The following is a 15,095-nucleotide window of genomic DNA, read 5'->3' as shown; positions in this document are numbered from 1 at the left end:
GCCCAATCTCCTAGGCAGGATTGATGGGAGGATTAAGCACGCTGGAGAAAGCGGAAAGCTCTTTGTAGATTGTGAAGTGTTGTGGACGGGATTATCACATTCCTCTCTCGGCTGTGCCCCCCAGTATCACCCATCCCATCATACTTCCGCAGCTTGGCCTTCCTCCCAAAGATCCCTCTCCCACCCAATTACAGGCCTTCCCTGGAATCTGCTGTAAGGGTCCCGGCGGGCAGTTCCATCTGGCCCAGCGACTCCAGCGAAAGCCCAGCTGCTCTGAGGCCCACGTGAACTAATCTGGGTTCAGCCTTTCCCTGGTCAGAACACAGCCCCAGCCTCACCAGGTGCCGGGTGCACCACAGACTGGACCCTGTTGGCTTTCTGGTGTGATAGAATCCTCTCCATGTGGCCATTTGGCATGGAGGCCAGCAGCCTGAAGCAACTGTAATTAAAAGCCTGGCACTGAATGTTCCTTTTCCTTGTCATTGCACAAAATCTGTGCTGCTTAGGTGAGGAGAGAGAAGGTGGGGAAGCTTGGGGGGAGGGGAGAAGACCAGGCAGCACGGGAATGCTGTTAGCTGCTGACCACCTCCCACCCGCCCCACCCCCAACACACTGGATCCCAGATGGGCTCCGAGCCAGGATGCAGAGCACCCGCGGTGCTGCCTCCTCAGGCGGTGCCAATCCTCTGATGCCCAGGACCTGGATCCTTCACACATCTGTCTGCTTATGGGCCCAGTGGCCTACGGGAGGTAAGGGAGATGTGGGGCCAGACACTGGGGTTAACAGACTGATTTACTGTTATCGTCACCTTCTTGGAAATCAGGCTTGCATTTATTTTCTATGAACTCACAGGATAAAGAGAAAGCCACAGACGTGCTCCGTCTGCCACCAAGATGATTAGAGGGCTGCCAGAGCCCCTGCTCCTCGTTGCCAGAGCAGGAAGTGGAGTGTAGTCTCAAGTACAGCTCCGCTGAGGGGCGGGAGACATCTGGCAGGGGCCATCTCGGCCGTGTACACCACCAGCTCTGCTCAACTTGATTAATGGAGCTCCGAGCTCCCTCTGACCTCCCCCATCAAAAAACAGGACAAAACCAGGGTCCTGCCAGGGGCCCAGCCCAGGAATGCTTAAGCACACCTCCTCTTAGGCATCACACTTTTCCCAGAGCAGGTGGAAGATATGGCCTAAGTATGTCATCCACTCTCTGGATGACTCACCAACCCAGCGCTTGTGGCCATTTCCACAGATGTGCGGTTGCTGCCAGGTGGGATGGGCTGCCCTGCTCCTTCCTCACTCCCGCTGGCCTTGCGATCCAAAGCTGTTTGCGAAGTTTCATGTAGCCAGGCTGGGAGGTGCAAGTGTGCAGAATGATGTTGTGAGGGCTGGCTCCCAAGCTCGGAACCAACCATATCCACAAGGACCAACCCAGGTCCGGGGCTAAGGAGCCCTGGCTGAGCAGAAGGCTGAAACTGTGATTGGTACCATTCTAGAGACAGGTTTCAGTAGACACTTGGCTGAGTAGGAGCAAACAACAGAAGCTTCCCCAATGGCCTCCATTCTACTCTACTCTGCTGGCTGAATCCAGTCCAACAGTGGGCCCGAGGCCTCCACCCTGGGAGGTTCAGATGAACTGGAGAAAATTCAGAGGACCTGGATGCCGAGGTGAGTGATGCTTAGGAAAGAGCTGCGGAAGAACCCAGGACTACCCAGCCCAGGGAAGGGAGGCCTCAGGGAAATGTGGTGGCAGGTTCCAGGTACCTAGAGGTGTGGCATGCAGAAAGGGGTGATAGATGGGAGCTTCTGGGTGGCCCAACAGAGAAAACCATAGTCCATGGATGGTTTTCAAGGTGGCAGGATTTGGAATCTCAGCAGGAAGAAGTGTCTGCTGCTAGTCAGAGGAAGCCTGCTTCCTGGAAGGGCACTGAGCTGTCACTGGAGGCTGGCGGGCAGCGGCAGGACTCAACAAGAGAGAGGATTCTAGACCTGGGTGGAGGTTGGCCTCGGGACTGGTGCTAGCATTCTAGCATGACAGCAGCCCAGAGGACAAAGGGCTGAACAGGCTGAGCCCGACATACCTGCAAGGCCTCACTGAGCTGCTTCCAACCACCCCATGCAGGGACCAGAGCTTTCTTATCTTCATCCCCAAGAGCAAAAGGATTATCACACCAATGCCCATGATAAGCGCCTCCCCCCCAAACCAGAATGTCTGGTGTCTTGGCTTTTGATTGAAATTCTGTCAGATCACCATAGACATTTGATGTAGACTGGTTATCACGCTGATCTCAAGATCCAGCTAGCAAGGACAGATGTCTGTGCTTAATAAAAATGGGAGGAAAGTTATGACTTAATAAATGCAGTTTGGAAGATAAAACGAGGGCTTGAGATAATAAAAAGGCCATGCTATGAAGTCTGGGGTGGTGCCTGTAGCCCAGAGCGCCAGTCCTAAAACAGTGATAAAACACAAGAACCTGGCCAGCCCCTACACTTCAGCTCCACCCTGATAAATGGGACCAGCCCCATGCGGGCCATGTCCCCCTAACACGCTTCTTCCTGCACAGTGTGGTGTACAGTATGCACTTAACTATTTGCTGAACGAAGAAGAAATGAGTGGCTGAAGGGATGCACACACGTGAATAGCGCAGATGAACCAGCAGCTAGGAAGGTGGGATGGGACACAGGAGACTCAAGAGTTTTGTCCTTTTATTGAAGCTTACAGTTTCACTGAACTTTTGGCCGCGAAAGAAAAAAACAAACAAACACACAAATAAAAAAAGAACATTGGCAGTGGGAGGTGGCAACTGTCCCCTGGGGATTAAAGCCAAGCAGAGAATGGCAGGCAAGGGAGGGGTCCAAGCTGCAGAGGGGGAGCCTAGCCAAGGATGCCCAGAGAGCAGCCTGTCCGAGCTCCCTGAGCAGGGACGGCACCCAGGCAGCAAGAAGTCAACGCACGCAGATTTGGGGCATGGGGCTGGTGGAACCCAAGCCACTTGGTCCCGCGGACAAACCTCTCTCATGCTTGGTTAGCTTCCACTTTGGAGAAACTGGGTTCATCGGACAAGACGGTATGGGTGAGGGGGCTCAGGTGCTAACAGCAAGAGGCTGATGAACACTCACCACTGGTGTCAGGGCGCAGAAGGGAGAGCCAGAGGCTGGAGCCCAGCTGACTGACGCTACTCACTCCACGGCAGTGACTGACATCTCCTGCTCCTGGCGCAAGGCTGGGCCAGTCAAATGCTCAGGGCTCCAAGGACATTCAACTTCCAGGCCTCTCTTAGGTCAGGCCACCACCTGTGTGGCCTCAGCCCAGGTCCCCATGATTTGGTGACGGGGAGACTCCCAGCCCTCTTCGGAAACAGCGCTGCATCAGGCAAGGGAGAATCTTTTTCTAGGAGGGGCAGGAGAAAAGGAGAGGCCCACAGGCCTCTCCCACTCTCAGGAGCCAGGAAAGGTCCCTGGTACACTCCGTTCTCCAGAGGGACTGGCTCAGAGCATGCGAGAAGCCGTCATGGTGACGAAGTCCTCGAAGCTGAGTCGAATGTTGCCCTGCACGGCTGTGTCCTTCTCCCGGAAGGCCTCGGTCAGCACCTGTAGCTGGGTGCACACCTGGATGAAGCGGTCTAGCTGCATGGCGGGGTTGGCGGAGCGCGGGCAATAGCGGGAGACCAGGAGCTGGGTGAACTGGGGGCTCAGGTTGTAGCCCATCTGGGACAGAGCTGCAGAGGAGGGGCACAGATAACAGACACAAAGCCCTGCTGTGAGCACCACCGTCAACCAGCTCTGTGGAGCCCAGCGGTGCAGGGGACTGTGAGAGGACAAAGGACAGAAGTCCCTAGGGTCTGCCCAAGATGGCGGGAGCCCAAAAGGGGCTCTGTCTGGATGATCCCCTTAGCTGGAGAGCCCCAATCCCTTTCTCCAAAGCTCCATTACTCTCTGTGCAATCAGACCCATAGGGTCCCAGAATGTCACGGGGCTAGCCATGCTCATCTGTGACTCACCTGCATTACAGAAGGAAGCCTGAGCCCCCCGGGTCCCCCTGTCCAGGGTGGACATCAGAAGCAGTGTGGCAGAGAGGGAAACATGACAAAGGCCTGCTCTGGAGTCAAGACAGCCCCTCGGCAAGTTGTTTAACCTTGCTAAGCCTCTGTCCTTTCATCTCTAAAATGGGGATAATACTTACCTTGTAGGTTCTAGTAAGGACTAAGAGAGGGGATCCTGTAGAGCACTTGGCACAGTGCCTGACACATAATAAGCCCTCAGTGTTATTTGTGAAGAATAATAAAATCATCATCACCTCCCCAGGCAAGGCTATTGCTGGGCGGTTCCAAGGTCACGGCCTATGTGCTACCCTGTCCCCCAACCTGGGAGGCTGCCTTTCTTCCTCTCCGCGTATCTACCAGGCCAGGCTAAAAGTTCCCCTTTTGCTATGTGGCCCTTAGGCAAGTTGCCTAAACTCAGCCTTAGTTTTCTCATCTGCAAAAGGGCAATAATAAGAGATCCCTCAGGTAAGACAGGGGAATAAGAGACACTAACTCTCACATGGGGAGAGTGAATGACGTAACACAGAAGTACTTATTCCAGTGCCCGGCCCACAGCAAGAAGTCAATAAATACACGTTCGGCTGTGACAGTACCACCCTTACCAGTACCCACGACAGGGCCGGGCAAAAGAGGAGGTGATCAGTCCAGGCCATGTCCTCTCCCTTCAACCAGGGCGCAGATGCAGTGAGCTCACCCCCACCACAGAGCTCCTTAGTCTTACTGAAATCCATGGCCAGGGCAAGGGGCCGGGTTCTCTGGGGAGCCCTTTCTCCCTCCCAGGTGGCAAAGCTCCCTGTCAAATTCTCTTCACCCCATTAACCACCCATCTTCTAAAGTCAGAATCGGAACTGGACCTGGAGCTATGGCCTCAGGTCATCTTGAGCCGACTGTCACTTTTTTATTTTTTAAACTTTTTATTTATTTATTCATGAGAGACACACAGAGAGAGAGAGAGAGGCAGAGAGAGAAGCAGGCTCCCGAGGAGCAGGGAGCCTGATGCGGGACTTGATCCCAGGACCCTGGGATCATGACCTGAGCCAAAGGAAGGCTTAACCATCTGAGCCACCCAGGCACCCCCAACTGTCACTTTTAGCATGGTCTGGGTCCCAGAGTTGGGAAGGAAACTGCCTTCAAGCAGAGCTGGCAACAGAAACCACCTTTCTGAGTCCCTGTACAGGGCTCTTTCCATTCAGCATGTTAGAAACCAGAGAGGAAAGAGCCACAAAAGCCACATGTCCTGGTCTCGGGGTGCCCTGGGCTGCTGAGTTCCCATCCCCGAGGCTCCCGCTGGCTGGGTCTACTTCACCCAGCACAGCCAGGAGTGCCGTCCTGAGGGGGGGGGAGGGTCCAGCCCTCATCCTGGAACCAGGTGTTCCCTTGCCCTGGATCTTGGCTCAGTGCCCCAGCCAGATCACAGACGGGACAGAGAGTGGGCCTGTGCCGAGAGCAGCATTTTACAGTGCACATGGGCATTTGGCAGTCAGAGGCTAGAGAACACCGGCTTCCCTGTCATAGGGAATAAAGAGAAAAGTGGGGCTGGGCCTGTGCACTGAGCCCCTCCCATGGCCCTCACCTTGCTGCAGCTCCGTGTAGCTGATGGAGCCGGAGCGGTCCCGGTCATACTGCTGGAAGAGGTTCTTCCACTGCTGGATGAACTTCCACAGGGCTGAGAAACCATAGACGTCGATGCGGCCTGACTTCGTCTTGTCAAACATGTCTTGGGAGGGGAGGGAAGAAAAGCTTCAAGACTGAGGGCCAAGGTCCTCGGGTAGCACCCAGGCCAGAGTACGAGACTCCACAGAACCACAGGCCTGAGGCCTAGATGCCTGCATCTGAGACATACTCTCATCAAGTGTGGACCAGCCCCCGCCCCTGACCACCCTCAGCCCTGGCCCTTCCAGAACCGCATTTTCTCTGCACACCCGGCAGCTGACCCCACTCTGTGCCATCTGCTACCGGTGCAGGGAGTCCCATTCTGCAGAATGGAAAACCGCAGAGCCTGTGACTCAGCAGGGTCTGGAACTTGAGAATAGATCTAGGGGAAAGAGCTCTCAGTCTAGAGGATCTCACCTTGAACCCAACTTCCTGCCTGAAATCCTCCCTGGCTGAAAGATCTCTCCTCCGAATGGTTGTGCACCCGCTGTCAGGCGTCAGGTGGCTCTGCCCCACCTCGAGCCCACAGCCCACGGGGAAGGGCTAGAACTCACTTATCATCATGAGACATGTCTCGTCATTGAAAGAGGACCAGTTGGAGTTGACCAGAGCCTGCTTCAGCTCCTTGATGGAGATGTAGCCACTGTGATCGGCATCCACTGACTGGAACCAGGAGTAAGCCTCAGGATCCACATTGGGAGGAACGCCACCTGCGGGAAGGGGTGCAAACCAGAGGAGTCAGAGGCCGGTCTCAAAGCCAGTCCAAAGACATGCTGGGGAGGGCCAGCCTCGGTGCCTCCTTGGGGACAGGTTTTCCTTACCCACAAAGCCTCACAAGTCCACCTACCCCGTCTTCCAGCAAGCCAACAGCCTTACTTTGATGGAAGGCTCCGAGCAGAGTCTCTGAGCGTAGACTCAACAAGTATCTCTAGCTGGCTTCTACTCCGTCAATCTGCTGGGCTTTGCCTACAGTGTTCAGTCAGTTCTCTCTTTGATCTTAAGTTTCTAGGGAATGGGGACTTTCCAGCTGACTATGAACGCTCTGAAAAGAAGGATTCTCTCTTCCCCACAGACTGGGAATCCAAAAATGTTTGCTGAGCAGTTCACACACACAGCCCAGAAACAGGTATTTTGAGAGTCACAGCAGCAGGGGGCTCTCTGGTGTGGGAACCAGGTCTGACCCCTGTCTGACTTCTCCGACACAGTGGCAATAGACATATTCTACCGGGAGCCACCAGAGTGAACATGGCCACGGAACTCCACCTCTTCTCGTTCCCCATCAGCTCCAACGCATGACCCCATCCCCAACCTCCCTGGAGACATCTCTGACACCTCCTCACCCCCACACACCCACAGAGCTGCCCAGTTCTGTACCTCCTCCCGGTTCCTATGCACCTCCCCTGGTTCAGACACCTCTCACGTGGATTGCTGTAACAAACCAAAAGGCCTAACCAAATCATCCTTACAGCTACTCTCTGCCCCTCTTCACTTGCTACCGAGTAATCTCTAAAATCCACGTCAGTTCTAACCCCTTTCCCCCCTGCCTCAACTCAAAACTCTTTCAAGGTTCCACTGCCTACAAAATTGTCCAGCATCCTTAATCCAGCATTCCAGGTCCCCCCGCAATGTGGTCCACTCTTGCCTACCTCTCCCACTCTGTCCCCCTCACAGCTCTGTTCCAGCCCAGATGAAGTATTTGACTCACTTAGCCATCCCTGTTTATGCCCACCAGAGGCTTTACTCATTGTTCCCTGCCATGGACCCCTTCTCCCTCACCTCTCTGCATCATTTCCTGTCCCCCTGCAAAACCCAAATAAAATGCTGTTCCTTCCACAGAGCCTTTCCTATTCTTCCATCTCTGGACAGGCTTCCTTCCCCTCTCCTTTGCACTCCTTCTCTCTTATGACCCTGATCTCCTGTGTACATGTTTTCTTCTACCCCCTTCCAGGTTAGAGTTGGAGCAAGCTGTGGGCAAGCTCCCTGCCTAATTCCTTTCTGAGTCCCCAAGGGCTAGCACGGGGCCAGACCCAGACAGGAAAGGTGCTCCATTCATGCCAGAGCTGGCCTCGTGGTTCTAGTTCCAGCTCCCCCATTTGCGGCCTTGGTTTATTTAAATACTCTATTTCAGTTTTCTTATCTGTAAAGTGAGGACAGGAGCATCTACTTCACAAGGTTACTGTGAAGACTAACACATGAAAAGCCTGAAGCATCTGGTACAATCTAAGTACTATCTATCTGCTGATTATTGGTGCTGTTGTTGTGGTTCAAATAGCTTTGGGTGTCTGTCAGAAGGTGGAGGAAAGGATCATTCACTTGGAAAGACATGCAGCGTGAAGGGGTGGGAGATGAAAAGTGGAGAAGCACACAGGCCTATCTTAGAAAAAAGCCAGACTTACGTAGTACTGGAAAGCCGACTGAGTGAACTGGCCACCAAACGGGCTCCTTCCCCCCAGGCAGACATCAGAGGCAGCCACGGGCCCTGGTGGAGCACAGAAGCCACCACCTAGTCCCCAAAATGAGGCCCGAAGAAAAAGGTCTGCTTGACTCAGGGCCTAGGCTGACCTCCGTGGATGGGAAACCCAGGCAGGTCCCACAGCCCCTTTCTGAAACAGCAGCTGGGCCACAGGGAGTGAGGGCCATGGCCCTGGGCGAGAGAGTCTCTGGGACACATGGTCTAGGCGGTTTGCATGAAAGAGCCCAGGCTCTGGAAGCAAGGAGCTCTGATCCTCACTAGCTCGTGTGACTTCAGACAAATGACTGAGTTTTCTGAGTACTGATGGCCCCATTCCAAAAAAGGACCTACTTCCCAGGGCTGTGTGATGAGTAAGTGAGGTCACAGCAAAATAAAGCTTCGGCAAAGGGCCTGACAACATGTGCGGGCACATCTTCCCAGAGGAAGGACTGTCTGGAAGGAGGAGAAAAGAGTTGCGAAGGGAAGAAGGAAAGCAGGCGGCAGGGGCAGAGGGTGTTCAGAGAACTCCAGCGGGACTCAGGTGGACGGCAGCGAGGGTCCACGGCAGGTGTGGAGGCTGGAAAGGCCCGTTAGGTCTCGAGCACCTGTAGGATCTTTCCTGAGGGCAGTGGAACACCTTCGATGGGCAAATCTGTCTTGCAGAGCAGTGGTGCTCGCACCTTAGATCCTGGATTCATCCAGTGGGGCTGAGGTGGGGCCTCCCAGGTAACTCCCCTGCAGCTGAGCTCCAGGGAGGCATGAGCTGCGCTGGAGAAGAGGAATGGAGGCCACGTGAGAGGAAGCTGCAGAAGATGGGGAGCAGCTAAGAGTCGGAGGCACATCTCTCCTCCCTCTGCAGCCCCAGACATGATCTCTGGCCTCTGGCCCTAAAGCGATGAGCCTCACAGAGAGGGGCTCCTTTACGTGCAGTGACCTCACGTGGGCTCACAGGCAAGAGTTTAGAAGGCTGAGGAACTCCACCACGAAGTTGCTGAGCTGAAAGCAAACAGCCAGGGGCTCAGGGCTCTGACAAGATAAATGCTGCTGATTCAGTGTTTGGAGCCCCCAAGGTGTGAGCTCTCCCTCAGGGCCACCTGCCTGGGAACGTGTGCTAAGATGCGGCCGCTTCCCCGCGGGGCCGTTCCCGGGAGCCCTGCAGGTGCACCAGAGTGGTTCCAGGCTGCATGCTGCTGGCTTTGTCTCCTGGGAATAAGCATTCTGTGAGGAGGCCGACTGAGTGAGTCCCGGAGGAAAGAGCGATCTAGGCACTCACCTTCCCTGCCCCTGTCTGAGGTCACTTGGTCATTTGCAGGGAGCCTGAAGCCCCCCACCAGGATTCTCCAAGCTCTCCTCCCCTACCTTGTCCAATGCCTCACCTTCAGCATCTCTGCTCCTTACCCTCCCTGCATCCCGTCATTCTCCTACCTGCCTCAGCATCTCCCAGGGGTGAGGCCCTCACCACAAATGCTATCACATTCATGAGTAATACCTCTTTGCTGAGAACATCCCAGAGTGAGTCCTCTCATAGAATATTGTGTATTAAGCCCTTCCCACTGTACCCAGCATTTACCTGCACCTTCTCACCAAGTACTTATTAATAATCTTGTCGGGTAGCGGCATTCACCCATTTTATGCAAGTGGACATTGAGGCGTAAAGAGGTGAAGTAATTCGGTCAGCTCAGTAGGTGGCCTGATCTCAAAAGCCAGGCTTTCAATAACTACACTATCTTGCCTTTCTATATAGAGTGGCCAGTCTCCCTCACGTAGAAACGGGTTCTCCCCGTGGCACACTCTTCTAGTTGTTTGCTAATCCTACCCTCTCCCTCCCCTGTAAGAGCACCGGACATCCTCTCTACTGCCTGGTGGCTTGCAGAGCCCCTGCAGGACAGCAATATTCACTCCCACCCTACTGATGTCAGGCTTGACCAGGGGATGTGGTTTGGCCAATAGAACGTGAGTGGAAAAGATGTAAAGTACTTCAACACAGAAGCTTTTAAGAGGCACTGTGCATTCCTGCTAGCCCTCCCGATCTGTCGAGCCCCAAGAACAGCCTATCCCAATTAAGGGCTGCTCCTTCCACCTGGATCTGGAAGGAAAAGACGCACGGCACAGAACCTCCGCAGCCAGACTCACAGCTGCTGGCACGTAAGCAACAGAAATAAATGCCGTGGTCGTAAGCCCAAGTGAGTCTGGAGTTACTGTTACCACAGCAAAGCTAACTCGCAGACTTCATGTTCTGCTGATGTAAGCTGGAGCTACAGGCAAGATGCTATGGTGCCAGAGACCAGGCTGCCTGCACACCCACGGGAAGGGCAAGGGTGGGCCCTGGAGAACTCAGGACAAAGTCAAAGGCGCCTGGAGTCCAAGATCCCTACTTACCTGGAGGAGGTCCCTGTCCATAAGGCCCAGGATGCTGGGCGCTGTAGGAATTTGGAGGTGGCTGACCATAGGGGCCCCCTGGGGCCGCCCCACCATATAGTCCTCCTGGAGTTCCAGAGGGGAGTCCCCCAGGGTTGGGGTGTCCATAGGGTCCCCCACCAGCTGGTGGTCCATAAGGCCCTCCGGGGGCAGGACCCCCTCCATAACCGCCACCGGGGGGTACCCCACTGCCATACTGCCCTCCACCATGGGGGGGTCCAGGGTAGTAGCTGCCCGGAGGGGCTCCAGGCGCTTGTCCTCCAGCTCCTGGGCAGCCCTGCAAGAAGAACAAACTATCAGTCAGAATGGTAAGGCCAGAAAACAGCCCAGTATGGCACTGTACCATTATGAAGCCCGGCCACTGCCACTCTTTCAACTGATCCTATAGGCAGGGCTGGAATTATGACCTCATTGCTCAGACGGTCAACCTGAGGCTTCTAGAGAAGAGAGAACCTCCCCAAGATCACACCACCAAGGACATGTGGAGGCAGGGCTGCAATCTCGCCCTCCTGGCTCCCCTTTCCACCACACCAAGGGCTCCGTGACGGCTTGGGATCATGTCTGGTTTGCCACTTTCTTCCCAGCCCCCACTGCTGAATGCATGCTCAGGAAATAATTATTGAACAAATGAGGAGGCAAATGAGTCAAAATCCCAACCCCTCACCCTGTGCCACCTCCATCTCTCTCCATCTCTACCTGGAGGACTCACAGTGCAAATGCGGTCTCCACCCCACAACCCGACGCTCTTCAATCACGACAATATATCCATAGCATGGGCTCATCTGTGGCATGTCTTCCTCAGCCAAGAATAGCTCGAGATACAAAAGCATGTGCCCTTCTCACTCGTGACTCTGGAGACAGGCAGGGGAAGACCCTGCTCCTCAGGCACCGGAGTACAATCGGTAAGAGTCAAAAAGACCAGTTTGAGTTCAGGTTCTGCCACTTACTCACTGGACTAATGACTTCCCTTCTCTAAGCCTCAATATCCTTTGTTCTAAAGGGGAATAAGACAGTGCCTACCTCCCAGGTTGGAATGTGAATGAAATGAGACCAGGTGTGTGAAGTGCTCTGACACAGGAGGAAACCCCAATCCAGAAAAATCGCACATAGACTGTGTGGAGGGGCCGGGACCCAGGCCATCTGTCCCTTAGCGCAGCCAAGGGGGTGTCCCCTCTCTTGTCCATGTCCCCACTAGCCAGGGATCCCCAAACTCAGTGTTCAGCTGCAACCGCCTACACCGCAGAGCGCAGCCCCAACACAGCTGCAGACAGGCTGGGCACAAAGGCACAGGGAGCAGCTGGGCCCAGCTCTGAGACACGCTGTAGATAAACCTCAGAAGGCACACTAGTGGCCTAATCTCGGAGAGCCTGGACTGGCTCTTTTTATTGTGTTTGATAGCTTCTGAGACACTTGCCCTCAAGGCTGAGGCCAAACTCACACTTCATCTAAAGGAGGTCTGTGGCTCAAGGCCCCTCCTATGCCCTTCTTGAGGAGGGCATGAAGCAGATCCTTCCACCTTCCCCATTCAGCAAGGTGGGAGCTCTGCTGCCCTGGAAGCCTCCAGAGCAGGCAGCAAGGCTTCTCTGCGGTGAAGTCATGGGCCATTCTCAATCCGAAACTCTGCACTCACCAGTTGAGTTCTCACTGTGGGCCCCTGGCTTCATCTCTCTGAGCCTGCTCCTTCGCAAGCAAAATACGATCATCTCTCCCTCACTGGGTCACTCTGCTGATTACAAGACATAAATGCAGCAGAATTTTGTCAGTCTAACTTTTAGCTAAAGACTCTTTTGATAAAATAAAATTTTAAAAACTGATAAAAGAAAGTGGCTTTTGGCTGAATCCCGGTGGGGATTCCAGAGCCCCGACCATGCAGGGCCCCCTCCTTTGTTAGATCCTGAGAGAGCTCTGCAGATGCCACATAGTGACTCAAAAGACAGTCTAAAAACCACTGATAAAAGAAAACAAGTTCTTACAACAGTGCCTGGCATAAAGCAAATAATCTATAAATCTTGGCTACCGTTATATTACTCATTGTCAGCAAAGCCCTAGGCCAGGTAAATTCTTGGGGAGGGGGTGTATTAAAGGTGAGAACCGGTCTGAAGGAGCTCCCAGTTAACTGCAGAGGCACGGGAACGCCCTCCGTAACATCCAACAAAACTGCCAAAGGAACCGGGCGTTTCAAGTGGACACACAAGCCGTGAAAGGAAAGAGGGTGAAGTCAAGGGAGTTTCCAGGAGAAAGCAGTGTTTGAGCTGGGATGAAAAGAATGAAAAAGGGGCCCCTGGGTGGCTCAGTCAGTTAAGCGTCTGCCTTTGGCTCAGGTCATGATCCCAGGGGCCTGGGACAGAGTCCCGCTCAGCAGGGAGCCTGCTTCTCCCTCTCCCTCTGCCTGCCGCTCCCCCTGCTTGTGCTCCCTGTGTGTCAAATAAATAAATAAAATCTTTAAAAAAAAAAAAAAAAAAGAAAGAAAAGAAAGGAATGAAAAAGATTCCAAGGGAGTTGGAGCAGTGTGATGGGAGGGATGCGAGGGAGGTGGTCATCTAACCCCTTCAGTTTCCAGATGGGGAGAAACTAAGAAGAGGGAAAGGGACTTGCTCAAACCCCACGGAGCTGGAGGCAGAGGTGGACCTCTGCCAGGTCCAGACCACCTCCCACCACACCCGGGCCCAGTCACTCCTGCTGCCTGTACTACAGTGTTCTTTCCTTAAGCAATAGGGCACAGGAGGCCCTGCAGAGTCTGGGCACACCCAAAGAACAGGCCCAACACCAAGCCAAGAAGTAGCTGCTCCATAAGCAGCCTGGTGGGCAAAGCCATAAACCCTGGCCTAGGGCACCTGAGGCCCAGGCCCTCCCCCCTGGGAAATGCCCCCCGACCAACAAAGCAGGTACTGCCAGGCAGGTCTTCTGGCCCTCCCACTGTCACATTCCAGGGGCCTGCCGGGTCTGGTGCAGTTTGGCAACTAAACCCTCTCCTCTCTGCCCTGGGTTAGAGCCCTCACCTGCACAGTTCATAAACACACAAATGCTACCGGCAGAAACCTGCCAACAGTCCTCAAACAGAAAAAAGGAAGCTATTAGAAGGCTGCTTTTCAGATGAAGAAACTGAGGTATGCAACCGCAATGACTTCATCCAGCAAGCATTTATAGAGTGTACCGTACTAGGCATGGGGTGCAAAACTAAACAGGGCCTGTCCCTGAGGGTCCCATCGGTGATTCGGATACAGTTTGATCGGTGCCATCAGAAAAGCCTACTTAAATGCTATCAAGGAGGCACAAAGAGAAGAATTTATTCCGTTTGTTGAATGATGGATGAGCAATCAACTGAAGCAATGCAAGGGGCGCCTGACTGGCTCAGTCAGCTAAGCGGCTGCCTTCAGCTCAGGTCATGATCCCAGGGTCCTGGGATCGAGTTCTGCAGCATGCTCCTTGCTCAGCGGGGAGCCTGCTTCTCCCTCCGCCTGCTGCTCCCCCTACTTATGCTCTGACAAAAAAGTAAAATCTTAAAACAACAACAACAACAACAAATGAAGCAATGCATGAAGTGGGTCAAGGAAAGCTTCCTGGAGGAGGCAGGAGTGATACTAGAGCTGGCCTTGAAGGATGCCTAGGCATTCCCCAAAAGGAAAACAGGAAAGGATATTCTGGACAGGAGGGAGAAGACAGGCACAGGCCTGTGAGCGAGCACCAAGAGGTGGGGGGATGGCTAGAAAGCAGGGGCGGGGGCAAGGACGCAAGGTGAACTCAGAAAGGCAGGCTCTTTACACTTCCCTTGACCAGGCTCCCTGCCTGCTGCATTTCAGTTAGCGGGTGAGTTACTGGTGTTTTAACGTACTTCCTGTCTGTCTGTGTCTCCTCCACGCAACAGTGGGCGCCCCAAGGCCAGACACTGGGCCTCATTCATCAGGGTACCCAGGGTCCAGCACAGTGCCTGGCACCTGCAAGCCTCCATAAATATTGGAACAGATGAATACCGCTCTGAAGAGTTTGGGCTTTATGCCTGAGGAAACAGAGCACCATAGAAGGGTTTCCAATAGAGGAGGAATGTGATCAGAGCCTTGTTTAGAGAATTAACCAGCAGCGGGGTGGAGGCAGCAGCCCAGGTGCTAGGCAGGCAGGGCTTGAACCAGACAGCGGACTTAGACATGGAGAGAACAGGATGGATTCTGAAGCTATTTCAGAGATAGGCTAGACATGACTTGACGACTAATTTAATTAGGGAGGAGATGGAGGGCGAAGGAAAGGGAAGTGTTTAGAATGACTCAGGTACCCAGCATGTACAGATGAAGTGCAGCGAGCAACTGAGTCAAACCCAGGCCCGGGACGATGGTTCCCAGGGTCACTGAGTTGTTAGTGAAGGTCTGTCTGAACCAGACATGAAAACTCGAGTCCCTGACTCCCTGTTGTTTTATGCTACTCCACACTGCCAACCCTTTTGAGACTTTTTCCAAGAGCATTTCATGTTGATCAACACAAGATTGTGGGTGGGTGGAAGGAAGGAAGGAAGGAAGGAAGGAAGGAAGGAAGGAAGGAAGGAAGG

At 54.0% G+C, this 15,095-nt stretch overlaps 1 protein-coding gene across 1 annotated transcript in view; it reads right to left on the bottom strand.

The window, feature by feature from the left end:
• Positions 1–2,683: 2,683 nt before the first annotated feature.
• The window catches only part of PEF1 (penta-EF-hand domain containing 1), a 17,229-nt gene continuing 4,817 nt past the window's right edge, over positions 2,684–15,095 (bottom strand). Inside the window, exons 2-5 of the mRNA XM_025856555.2 lie at positions 10,520–10,835; positions 6,243–6,398; positions 5,609–5,752; positions 2,684–3,711 (exon numbers count right to left, since the gene is read on the bottom strand). Of these exons, the coding sequence (XP_025712340.1) occupies positions 3,482–3,711; positions 5,609–5,752; positions 6,243–6,398; positions 10,520–10,835 (846 nt within the window). The 3' untranslated portion in view covers positions 2,684–3,481. The remainder of the gene's footprint in view (positions 3,712–5,608; positions 5,753–6,242; positions 6,399–10,519; positions 10,836–15,095) is intronic.

The sequence above is a fragment of the Callorhinus ursinus genome, unplaced genomic scaffold (genome assembly GCF_003265705.2).
Source record: "Callorhinus ursinus isolate GAN/ISIS: 27379988/994484 unplaced genomic scaffold, GSC_fseal_2.0 scaffold18, whole genome shotgun sequence".
NCBI classification, from domain to species: domain Eukaryota; kingdom Metazoa; phylum Chordata; class Mammalia; order Carnivora; family Otariidae; genus Callorhinus; species Callorhinus ursinus.
This window is presented reverse-complemented; position numbering and strand designations above follow the sequence as displayed.